Source organism: Ambystoma mexicanum, chromosome 13, assembly GCF_040938575.1.
Source record: "Ambystoma mexicanum isolate Mex_15411 chromosome 13, UKY_AmexF1_1, whole genome shotgun sequence".
NCBI lineage: Eukaryota > Metazoa > Chordata > Amphibia > Caudata > Ambystomatidae > Ambystoma > Ambystoma mexicanum.
In genome coordinates this window covers 431,314,093-431,327,560 of record NC_090938.1, presented here as the reverse complement: position 1 = coordinate 431,327,560, position 13,468 = coordinate 431,314,093, and the positions used below count along the sequence as shown (strand labels likewise).

Genomic DNA, 13,468 nt, shown 5'->3' with positions numbered 1-13,468 from the left:
AGCCAAAAAAAACAGAATTATTTACATCTTTTCAAGTAGTATAGTAATTTCATTTAAAAAACGACACAAAGCTATAACCAGCGAAACATTTTCTCCCCGCATCAGCCTTGCCCAGAACACGTTCTTTGCAGAAACAATGTCAAAACATCCCCCCATTTGTAGTAGTCAATTTTGTAGTCCTTTCCCTGGTAAATAATTCACCTGAGTTACATTTTCAAAAAGTACTGATCAGGAGATAGGAATGAAAAAGGCAGTACTGCCCACCAACTGACAACTAAAGCAAATTCAAACATATTGCTCCAGATCCTACAGCTCCGTATTTACTTCAGCTCTTGCTAAAGTAAATTTGGCGCTTTAGTACGGTGCTGAAGTAAATACAGTGCTTTAGGGTCTGGCGCAATATGCGAAATGAAGGACGAACCCTGTTGGGACATTGAAGCATTGAGAAAGAACAAGAATGTAAGAAAGATGAAGTCTGATTGAACAGAAGTTCGCTCAAAAGAGGGTGCCATATGGCGGTCCCAAGTAATAATGAAGGAAAGACATGCTGCGTTGAGGTGTTTGTGCAAACCGTGGTGAAATCTGCACAGAGGGGTGTTAAAGATGGTTTAAAGATGGTTTTACATCCTGATAAAGGCCCATGTTTAAGGAGGAAATAGGCGAGGTACCTACCGTGTGTGGACTGACACCAATAAGGAGGGTCGAAACAGTTGTGTCAACATATATTTTTCTGCTTATTTTACATGAGGTGTTGTTCAACAAGTGGTTTAAGATAGCCGTATTAACTTGGCTAACATTGACGAGCAGCTCCTGTGTTTCTGCTGCCCATTTTGTGAATGGATTGGATTTGATTAAAATAATGAGGGAGGACAAAACGAGGGGTGTGTTAAGGCAGAGAAAATCTGAACATGCACAATATCGTAAAGTGGAGTTTCAACAACTGACTAGTTAATCTTTCGAATTGAATCACTTCTACATCTAATAACCCCCAGCACTTTTGAAATGCATATGTGATTTCAATGTTTAATAAGTTCATGGTTTTATGAGTTGTGTATAAATAATTTTGATATGAATATATTTTTTGATGAAATGAGGTGTGCAGATTGAATTATAAACCATTTAAGACAGGAACAGGCTCTAAGTGTTTTGAGTACCCCCTCAGTAGGTGATTCTTTTGAGGAGTGTTGTAATCCCGGTGAAGTGAGGGACATATCCGGGTACCCACTTCTTATGTAAGGTGATAGATCTCGGCCAAGAGTTGTAACGTAAGTTATTGACCCTGAAAAACAAGGTAAAGGCCTGAGGACAGTGAGGACACATAACCTGGTGTATGGGCTCATCATTTAGGGTTTTAGCCCGGGGGTGTGGTCAATTATAACCTACATTGATCTTGTGTACATATAGCATAGTTAATCATTAATTTGCCCTGCAGATGGATTAGGCTGCAACCGCCATGATCTCTAGCAGGCATAATCAATGATGAAGGATCATGGGAGTTGTAATTCAAAACATCATGGGTGTGGGGCGGGCGGAGATTCACATAATAAATAACTTCCACATAAGATGCAAACTTAACATTTTGCTTATTACTTATCACCCCTTATGCTTCAAAGATCATATAGATTTGTCATAATGCGTATTTATAGATTGTCCTAAATGCACAGTGTTAAAATCACATAGGTGTGCTGGTTTGGCATCAGTTGCTGTGGGGAGCCAAAGGTAGCTCCTGGCAGCTGTTGATGTCAAACTAATCAGGCTCTTTTAGGCTACAAGCAGGAGCTAAATAGCTCCCAGCTCCCCTCAATTTCGAACCCTGTATATGTAAGAAGCAGTTCGGAATACATGAATTTGCCTTGGGTTTGGCAGGGAACTGTCTCTGGCCTTTACAAGAGGCGTGACAAACGTTGACATGAAGAAGCGGAAAGCGGCGGACATGGTAGGAGGCTGCAGCAATGGGGAAGGCATGGAGGGGTGAGGAGTGATGCAAAGAAGAGCCCACTAGGATGGGAAGCCTGGCAAAACTGATCGGAGGGGGAAATGGTGATGGTCGGCTTTACAAGGTGAGTGGGGACAATCTACAGGCTATAAAAGAAATTCAAGGCTATAGTGGCTTGTCTAGCCTGGAAATTGTCCAATGGGGGAATGAGTTCAACATTCCAAGGGTTATCATTTTCATCATTTTCCTCCACTGTGCTTCAATTGGTGAATCGTTTGGTTGCTCAGTGTTTTTTTGTTTACCTGGGTCTATGAAAACTGGGCATGGCTTCTCTTTACTTAAAAAGGCACATATTGGATACTACCTTTCTGGACAAGTTCCACCCGACGATGACCCCACCCTTCCAAGGTAAATTCCTGAAAAGGCTAGTGTCTGTGCAATGGAATCGCCTTATGTCTTCTAACCATCTTTTGTACCCCTGTCGATCTTGGTTCCGGCCTGCTGCTGTATTGGGGTGGCAACCATCCAGGTTTTAGGATGGCTTATACCACTGCCATGATGCCAGGGGCATCTGTCTGCTGAACTCTGGCTATTGATTGGATCTCTCAGCAGCATTAGATATGGTCATTTATGTGGTGCTCCTCAACATCTCAAAAGGCTGCCAATATGGCAGAAGCACACCAATCAAGAGCACTTTGCATTATATTACATCAGACCAATCAGCACTGGAAGTCATGCAAGATAGGGATCTCTGGAGGTTCTGTTCAGTTCTTGCAAAGCATTCTCAATTGTTCCATCAGCCTGATCACTGGTCACTCCACATAACTGGCCAGCATCAGCCAAGCAAGCACAAGGTCACAGTAAGTGAGCATACAATGTTTGCTATATTAATACTGTGGTGGCTGGTTGATAGACATCCTCCCAGTGTTGTAAAGTAAACACACGTTACACCTTCAGATAATATCTAATATTTCACTCCAGCCAGATATTTTTACATTAATTTTTACATTCATTGATTTAAAGAGGAATGTATTTTTGAAAATCATTTAGCGGCGGCATACAAATAAATACATGTAAACCACTTTTGTGGCTGTTGCGCGTGTAGTGTATAGGTGCAACCTCTCATTCATATACCCAGAAAGCTCTTCCGCTATTGGCTGGAGAGAAGGAGCTGATGAGGAAGCCAAGCAGGCAGGAACTCGGGCTCGGTGCCTGTCGCTGCCATTTTGGTGCTGGCAGAAAGCATGGCTGCTTAAGGCACACATTAAAACTGTATAACTTTAGGGTCGCAGGTCTTATTCTACAAAGTTGATCCGCAAGAGGGAAATGCCACAAACGCCAATTGTTTGGGTGTTGGCGACATTTATTTCTTTATGCATTATGCACGCCGCTATAGGGGGGCTGCATAAGAACAAGCATGACCACTTAAGTGAGTTCTAGGCTTCTGGGCTGGTGATCTACCCATTGTTAGTTCTAGCTATTAGGCGGTGCTTAAGCATCACCAATCAGCTGAAACTATTGGAGTACAGCTAACAGGGAGATGACATGTGAGGAGAGACACAAAGCTGGAAGTTGCATAGTATTTACCGACCCATTCACTTTCTATCGCCATTCTTATCGCTATGGCCATTCCCACTCACTACCTGCCCCTTTCTGCCACTCCCACCCTCTGGGATCTCTTTGAGCTAGCTCTAACAAGCAGTAAAAACCAACTTTAGCTTGCCAACGTTATTTCTAAGCAGTCTGTTGAGAGTTAATGGCTTAATTGCATATGTAAATGCACTACTGGTGTAACAGATCTGCCCCATTGCATTGCTTTGCTTCACAATTACAGCTTAGCAAAACATGGTGAGTGATAAGTCGAATTTAGCGTTCTAAGCACAATCTAAATTCTGGTAAATCTAGATCTGGTATTGGATACTTTTCAGTCTTCATCCAAGCCTCTTTGCAAGCCCCAGCATGTTTCTGCTTCACCGAGGACACTCAAAGAGACCGTAAAATCTCTGGGGATGCTTGTGGTCTCGTTCAGAAGAGATGCGATCAATCACTTCGGGCTGGACTGCCCCTTTTCGGGTGGGACAAAGCCTGATTTGCACATGGTCTTTCCCCTTCTGTAATGGCTTTGCAGGCTGAAGAACAATGGTCTGGAGGGTTGCTCAGAACAATACCAGAGGTTAAGATTAATTCAAAACCTTCCAGCCACAACTCCCTTTGTTTGGCCTGTTTCAGCATACCTGCTCCATTGCCTGCGGGAGGTGGGGGGGAGACCAAAAACAAATGCACACAGTGCAAATTTGCAATGACGTTAAGAAAATGTGATGTGCCATACACCCTTTGTACCTTTCCCCTCAGCTCTGGTGATGGGCAGGAAAATATGCTGGGGTGGATGTCGCAAAAGTGTATCAAGCACCTGTCCCAGCACTTTCGAGAATGTCGACTGTGACAAACCATGCCACATGCTGTCAGTTCCGAAAGATGCCAGCGGCACAAAAGTACAGGACGGATACCAACTTCAGCAGAGGTGGGACTGCGGTTCTGTTATTTCTCCCACTCGGGATGTCAACCTGGACCATGGGAAGTAGGCCTGCTTTGTCTCCTGGTTCAGGTGATAGTATGTGATTAACTCCCCATCTGTCCCAGGAGGCTGGTTTGACTCGAGGGATGTTTGCCTTCATGACCACACGACTCCCCTGCCTTTGCCCCAGTAATATCCTTGGCTGCAGTGCCCTCTCCCCTCCCCACAGAAATCTATGGACAGAAGGAGATCTTGGCTCTCAAAGATTGCAACTGCTCGGAACTGAATGGTGCTAGAAAATGTGTTTGGGGAAGATATTACCTTTTTGGGACTTGTTGGGAGGTCCTGTGGATTCATGTTAATCAAATTGAATGCGTTCATCTCTACCTGTTGAGTTTAGGTAAATGCACTCAACCTTTGGAGGATTTCCCAATCGTTTTTGGTGTTTTTTTTTTTATTTTATCGGGCGGAATTACAATCTTTATTTTTGAGGTAATTCATCTGCTGCTAATTTTCCCCACAGAACTGATGTCATTTTTGTAGGAATTTGTGCTTGTAAAATTACCTCTAAAACCCCAAAATAGGTGTTAAGTTAAAAATGGTAGTAATTCTGGTGCCCTCAATTTTTATTGTTTCTGCTCTTTTGATAAGTATGCCCTTTAGCTCTAATTTCCAAACATTTAATCAACGCAGTTCAACATATGTTCAGGCTCGTTAAGACGTGTGTCACGTGCGCATCTTTCTGAGCCTATTTTGAACGTGACCAAAGCATAGGTCAGCAATGCCCTCTCTGGGCGGGAAGCCACGTGGGTGTCTGGCGCACGGGCCACGTGCCACTGAAAGAAATACAGAACATGTTTCCGTCCACTAGTAAAGGGAATCACAGATAGGACAGGCCCTCTCTCAAGGAAGAAAGGACATCGCCCCATTCTACATGGTCAGAAGTCTGAGTGGCTAATGCAAGCGTCTGGACTTCGCCCTCAACATCCCAAACGTTCTCTTTTGCCACATCACCCAGGAATGTGCCGGAAGGGTTGGGCTACCTTGCATTTTCTATACTTCGGGAGGTGATTATGTTAAGTGTACTGATGGGCTTCTGAGGCAGAATTTTGACCAAAGTGGCGCTCATTTAAATAAACGAGTACATTAAACAGAGGGACCTAATTACATGCACATACACGTTAAAAGGTGACCCATCCATGCAATGACCATTATTTGCACTGCGAAGGGGCTTGTAAAAAGTGTTAAAACGCAGTAGAAATCATCTTTACACCTTTTTGCAATTCAGAGAATAAGTGTGTAAATGCCTTTTAGCCATTTATGTGAGCCAGGTGACATTTACAACGGATTCCGACTGCTTTTAGAACGTGGATTCCGTAGAAATCCACTGCATTTGAGCCAGCAGGAAAATGTCATGCTTTCGTAAATGTATTCACCTTTTGCTGGCAAACGGGCTTAGACCGCGAGCAAAACCAATGGAAATGGCCTGGAGTGATATCTAAGGCGTAGGACAATGCGTAAACATTTGGCACATTGTTTTTATGGATCAGATATCACTCCAGGGACTGACTCCAGGGATTGACTCCAGGGACTGGCTCCATGCGACAGGTCTGGAATGCTTCAAATGGTGGATTTGATAGTGCCTCACATTTGATTTTTTTTGTGTGCCCACAGGAGAAACAGGCCTTTTTGTTTCAAAGATAACCAAGCATTCAAAGTTCCGTGGCTATGCTGGGGATAAACGCTCGACGGAGAAGAAGATCCTGAAGGACGTCTTCAGTAAAGGAGACCTCTACTTCAACAGCGGGGACTTGCTAATGTTCGACCAGGAGGGTTTCGTATTCTTTCAAGATCGAGTTGGTGACACCTTCCGGTGAGGAAGCAGGGCTTCATATGTCTTTGTTGGCCCTGTGTACAGGCAGCTCAGCAACTATGGGCATCCATAGAGGTCGCCTGGGCTTTGGTGGTCCGCAGAGACGTCTTTATGGGATGGCAAATAAGGCACGTGTCCCTGCGCCCCATCATGGGATCCTTGGAGGAGGCCACTCACCTGGGTTCTTTGTAGGGGGCCCTGTCATGTCAGCCTGAGCCCTCTTCAGGAAAAGGTGGAGGTTTTGCATGTGCACACTTCTCAGATGTCATCTGTCCGCAAAGTGGGAGCACATTTTACATGACAGATCACAGGCGGACTTTAGTTAAAACAATTGTACACAAACTGTTCGGTTAGTACTCCTCTGAGCTACTTCTTCACTCACTACCTTTTATGAAGGGTAACCGGTCAGCACTGGTCCAGATAGTGACCCCAACCCAGAGTCACTACAAAAGCATCAATAAACATATGTGCTGGACCCTTGGCGCCATACCCAAATACCATTGCTTATGGCTTACACTATTTTTCAAACTAAGTCTAACGCCATCCAGGTTTGGCGTATATCTTTTACTAGTTTGGCCGCCAACACGTGGTTCAACCTCCTCATCGAGGTCTTCCTCAGGGCTGCAATACCATCCCACATATTCAAATCCTACAGCCAACATACACAACTAGTTGAACCAAAATGAGCCAGTAAGCGTGACATAGGCTTTGGTAGAATGGAATGGCTTTGTACAACAATGACGTTTCCAACAATAGCAAAACGTTTAGACAATTTGAAGGATGTTTTGGTGCATATTTTGTCGTTTTACCTAACAATTTTCAATCGATTTCTGTAAGCTGCATTGTTCAAGTTCAAGACCCTCTGCATTGTCCACAAGGCTTTCTGAGGCCGGGGCCCACTCTACATCCAACTCTCTCTTCATAAACATCTTCCTTCTCGAGCCCTTCGCTCAGCCACCTCCAACTCTGAGGGTCAGACGCTTCTGCAGGCAGTGAGTGGGGTGGAGATTTCTCTCCTCTGCAGGTGCCTCCCTCTGGAATGTCCTCCCTGCCCCTCTCAAACTTAAGCTGGACCACCTGAAGTTCCGGAAGCAGCTCAAGACCTTCCTTTTCGCTTCTGCTTTCTCTCTCTCTCTTTCCTGCTGACTGACTTGTCTGCTGCGCTGACTGGTTGCCTGGCTACATTCAGTCTAGCTGGTAATAGGCTCCCCCATGACCAGCAGCCCCTGCACTGCCTCTGGTCCTACCGTGCACTTTGGGGCTGTATCTAGAACCCTACAGTCTCCTGCCTCCCTGCACTTAATCAGAGCTGCGCTGCCCTGGCTGCACTTCCCCCTCCCTTGCACTCCCCCCAACCCCCTCCACTTTTGCGTTTTGCACTTGCACAATCTGAATGACACAATACCTAGTAATTCGTTTGTTTTGTCCTCCCTCTGTATTCCCTCCCTTGTCGTGCCTAGAAACACGTGTGTACATGTGCTTTATGAATGACTTATCATATCATTAAAAGGCATAAAAATGCATAACAAGGCACATACATATCCTCCTCTCACTCCTTGCACTGGCCTCTGCAGAAAAGTCACAGGTTTACTTTCTCACCTTACACTGACAAACCGTATTTCTTTATACATATTGTCACCCATTTTCAACAAGGATCAGGGAATGGCAAATGAACGGACGAGACTGACCGAGGACTCTAGTCAAGTATTTATCAATTTTACAGTCGCTTCCTGTGATTTACTCAGCGTCACGGTCTGATCACAGGCTTGTTGAAGGTGTATTTGTAATGTAATTAGGTCAAAGGTTATGTGTTGCACATTTTGTAAGGTCACTTTAGCTACCCCCGTAATTCATTATGCCAGTTTCCAGCACACACCAGAGTAGTGTGTGTCCATGCGTTTGTTAAACCAACGACCTGACCAGATCTTACTCACAGGGTTCCAAGTCTTTGCCGATTGGTACAGTAGCTAGAATAGGCGTTTAGCGGCTAGTGTGCCCCCATTTACAGCAGGTTGAGAAGTCACTTAACATAACACACCTCAGGAAAGTTTGCTTATGAGCACAGAACCTCCAACAGAAGGACACCCCTCTCATGACATGCGTTGAACCACTCCTCATCAATGTTTGACTAGGAGTGGCTTGTGTTTATCCAGTCTTACCTACCACTATGATTCCTTTTTTTGTACATATACATTTCCAGGCTTTGGGAAGACGAATCCTTCTGCCCGGGTAGCCCAACATATAGCTTTCTTTCCATTCTTGACCATAGAATAAAACCTCTTTCAGTATGATTATAATGGTAAAACGCGTATTATTTTGAAGACCTCATATTTTTTAAATAGCACCAAACTGGTGGTTGGTAAAGTGCAGACTATTATGACATGGGGTTAATATGTGTTAATTTCCCAATACAGTACTTTCTGTGTACCCCATGCCGAAAATATTCCACACAATCCCAACTCGGTATTCTGTGGTATTTAAAAAAAAAAGTATTTAAAACAGCATAGACATTTTTTAACAATTATGAAGATACTCTTAGTGAAGCCCGGCGCTCATTGACCCGCAGAATAGTAAAATGCAGTCATGTTTGGGGTATCCTCAAGGAACCCGTATGAGAAAAGTTGGATCTAATCAATCGAATAAAAATGGTTTCACTTAATTTTAGTTGTTCTGAACCTGGATAGTCAGTGCTTAGTTTGTGGGGGTGTTTTCCAGGGCTCAGCCCTGGCACTTATTTCTGAGCCCCGGCACTAATTGCCTCAGACGCAGTTTGATCATGATGTGGTGTTTTGGCAACTTTATTATGTTCACTGCCAGTCAAATAATAAACACCCATAGAATCAGAGCAACATCTAAATGATTATTGTGTTTAAAGACACACTTAAACATGTGTCCCATGTCAAGACACCGCAAGTATGTTTTTTAATTTGTTTGTTGATTGGCATTTGTAAATCACACAAATGTCGTAGTGAGGACATCCGTCAACCACAATAAGCCTGTGGGATTTGCAGCTTTAACCCCATATATGTTGACAGCATGGGGAGCAGGCTTGGGTGGTAGCAACAGTAGGCAGCGAATTGCCCATGCTGACATGGCATGTTAGAAAATATTTGAGCCCTCGCACTTTTTTTTTTGTGCAAATCAAGCACTGTGAATATGTTTTAGAATTTAGTTGGTCAACGCAGTCTATCATAAAGATTTCTCCCCTTAGGCTTCTGTAACATTAAACCCATCATAATTATGAAAAGAAGCATCTGCAAAGCCAAGCATTCTGATGATTGATAACAACCGTGCTGCCTGATGTCTGTTTTAGTGGAAGTGAAGAGGGTCTGGCTGGATCTGAGAGAGTAAACGAAATATCCAAAATGAGACACAATGCACTCACTACTGTATATATTTACAGTAAAAGGGTAAAGCCGTATATTGAATGTTCTATTTCATACGTCTTAAGATGCAGGGAATAAAGGTCAGTCCTGAGACATGGCCTGAACAACAAACAAAGCATGAAAAAGTTCCCAAGGATAGGGATCTCCTGGCCACTGCACATTGTCATAGGCCAAAAAAAGTCAAACATTTAATGAGTGTTTAACACAGATTTACAACTTTTTCGAAAGAATGACAATTATGTTTAAAATACTAATTGGTGTTATGGATGAAGCCCATACATTTTCTTTTTACACAATAAATTCACATCAAAGCATTATTTTCTTTCAAAGAAATATATACATTTTTCATTATTTGTTTTATTAATTGACCCAACGCGTTTAGAGAATAAATCCCTTAATCAGGGTCTTAATCAGTTGATATGTCTATCAACGATCAGGGAAAGATATTTTTCAGTAAGTGGGTTTCATGAATTTGCAAGTTCAACCACAAATATATAAATTAAATGTGTAGCTTGATAAACCTAATGTTCCTTATGATCTCCAAGGTCCTGAAAGTACCAGTTTTCAAGGGGGTAGATTTTGGAAAGCTGTGTGATGTCAACTCATGGAATGACGTCCCTAATGACAGAAATCAGCACATTTTCAAGTCTAACTTATAATGTGGTTTAGGTAATAGTAGAAATACCCAGGGCACAAAAAAGAACCTTAGGTGCAGGAAAAAAGCCTGAATCCCAGAGATCTGAGAGGGTGCAGATGTCAATTTCAGAACCTGTGTTGGGGTGTTTAGAATCCCCTACTGGGAGCTATTGCTTATTGCTGCTGGAGAGCAGAAAATGCTGTCATCTCGAATCACCCAGAGCGCTCAAACTCGAGGGAACTAAAGTTGCAATTCAGTCTCTGTTCTGAAAATCTTGTCAATATGAAGGCGGCCTTGGCTTTTTTGGCCCTTAAGAGGAGCTCGTATAATTTTCATATATTTTCTCCAATTTTGCCAAAGTTCCAGGAGCATGAGACGACTGCAGAAGCCCACACATCCATGCAAAATGGTAAGCCTGAGTGTGTCCTGCTCGAAAGTGTCTGCGGGTGGGGTATCCCTAAAACATAAATGGGGCATTGCCTTTAAGTCAGGGCAGTGGCATATAGGTTGTTACTCAGCATTTTGCGATGCTTTCGGATGTTAGCTCCAACAGTTTTGGTACCCTTGGCCACGCACTTCGTTTTTCTCATTAAATTCTTGCGCTGTACGACTGCATACAAGAGTGGACACTGGCGCATAGATCAGTTTTGCAAGAGTAACCGGCCTGGGCAAGTCCAGGCAGAACAGAATGCCCAATTTTGTAGATTTTCTTTTTTTTTAACAGCGCTGAGTTGCTTGAGACAGAGTTTTCATTTGAGCAGGTTCACATAATAGTTTTCTAAACCAGGAATGACATCCAATTTCACATCTCCTATTTAACCAGTGATATACAAACTTATTTTTCATGCTGAGCCATCCCCCTGACCCCAACAGTGAATATATTGTGGCTGGGGTCCCCAAGATACCAAATCTGCTTATACTTTCTAATGATGGTAGCCATGGTACCCCCTTTTTGGTAGAGCCTTGTGTCCCCTCTGGACTTTCTTCCTTCCCCCCTAAGGGGGGGGGCAACCCCACTGTTAAAAGATTTGGAGGTGAAAATGCAAGAGACTGCGGCACACTTCCAAAAGGCGCAGCATGGTACCTTACCCATTTCCTTTTTTCTGAAAAACTATTAGGGCCTGATTCACAGGGAGTTTTCCAATGGGATTGTAGCCTTATAAAAGGCTTCTGTGAAGTAGGCCCATAAATGTGCTAAATGGCTGATTTTGAGTGTTAAACTGCTGACTATCACACTCTCTCTCAAATAAGATCTTTTGCACTGGCCTTTTTTGCTAAATATGTTAGAACCCTCTCAGCTACCTGTGTTGCTAAGCACCAGCAGCTGTCAAGTGGCCCCGTATCATGCATGCCACCTTTTGCCAGTCCTGGTTTTTCATGCTGGGACTTATAATGGTAAAAACAACACTACAAGTACCAACGTGCAAAGGGAAAACAAGCTGTGACATGGGGTAAAGGCACAAGTCTTTTAAAAAACTGGGTGAGGGGGTGTTTATTAAGTTATGCAATGGAAAGAGACGTCAACGGTAAATCACATATCAAAGTGAAATATGCAAATTGCATTCAATTAGCTTGGCATAAACGAACAAAGTGCACATGACGAATGTTTGGCCTTTCTTAATGTCAACACACAAAAATGAACCCAAGAGGAAATTGTAGAGAGGCAGAAGTACACGTCATCTATAGTGCCCACCCCCTCACCTCCGTCATATTGGAAGAACAGCAAGAAATCACTGTGCACGACACCTGATATCGTTCCAATACCACACCAAAGATATGAGAGTCGTTATGCGCTCAGACAACCGTACCATATGTACCCGCGAGCTGATGTGGTAGAAGAATGTCCGCGTACACTATTGAACATAGAAGAGCTGCAAGTGATATCTGACAAGAGTAAAGTGATGTCATGAAGAGAAGATACAAGGGCACACTGAAACGATATGTGAATACTTAAAGAATAAAGATATGACTGAAGCAACAAAGTAACATTTATGCAAATACAAAGTAATCATATACACTGAGAAGATAAGTGAGAAGAGATGCAGTAAATGTACATACGCAGAAACGCAAGGTAGATGAGACATATAGAAGCTTGCTGCAGTAAAAAATATAACATGGGTAAAGCAGCCATGATGAAAAGATGGACATCGACTCTGTATAAATAATAAGCAGGAAGCATGAAGGAGAGAGACAGAGGCTGCACAGGTGACAGGCGATGGAAAACAGCTTTGTGGAAGGAACCAAGAATATCTGTTTGGCTTGTGATCAAGGATGCCACATCAAGAAGTAATTGCAAGGAACAAGAAGAGTCAGAGAGGATAACCTACATACGCATGACAAATTTCTCTTAGATTAAGTAAAGGAGTGAACATTTGCAAGTGCCAAATATTGAACAATCAAAGATGCAGAAAGCATATGCAAGACAGAGCCACCAAGTCTCCAGAGGCCAAGAGGAGTAATAGCACCCAGTTTAATTGAATCAAACAGCACTAAATAAAAGGTCACAATGGACAAAATCGTGGTCTCCTCACACATGGGGCAAGACTGGAAAACAGGCCTTACTCATTAAGCACCAGATGAAGATAGCAATGTACCCTCACTCCCTTAAAAGTCCAGAGGAAGAGAACAGTCAGCAAGGTCAACTACAAAGAAGAAGCCTTGGCTTAGGGCCTAACTGTTGAGAGATGGTAGGCTGGTCAAGTGGGCACTGGTCTGACATTGATCCCCGAACCTGGTTTCATTTTGCTTACCTACGGCTAACGAGCCGAATGTCCATGGTTGGGAGAATATGCCAACTAATCACAAGGGCCAACATAGCGATGGCCCATACATTATTGCAGCAGCCAATTGGCTGTTGTTATTCTGCTATTAATCTGTGTTATACGTAGTTAGAGATAGTTCAAGGCATGCCTACCAGGGCAGCCAATTGTGTTTCTAACACCTTAACAAAGAATAGGTATATATGTTCCCCTAACCAACCCCTCCTTTTTACTGTTTGCCACGTAGGATGAGATCAGAGCTGACGTACATCAAGGTATAAACCTCTTGTGTAATTGCAATGTATTTGAGGGTGAGTGAGCAGCAATCTGTTTGTTCACTAGGTTTCCCTACTTTAGTGAGC

The 13,468-nt window shown here is 43.3% G+C and overlaps 1 protein-coding gene across 1 annotated transcript in view; it reads left to right on the top strand.

Annotated features, from left to right (window-relative positions):
- Window positions 1-13,468, top strand: part of LOC138521306 (long-chain fatty acid transport protein 2-like) — a 450,908-nt gene that overhangs the window by 367,251 nt on the left and 70,189 nt on the right. Inside the window, exon 7 of the mRNA XM_069634043.1 lies at window positions 6,126-6,324. Coding sequence (XP_069490144.1) covers window positions 6,126-6,324 — 199 coding nt within the window. The remainder of the gene's footprint in view (window positions 1-6,125; window positions 6,325-13,468) is intronic.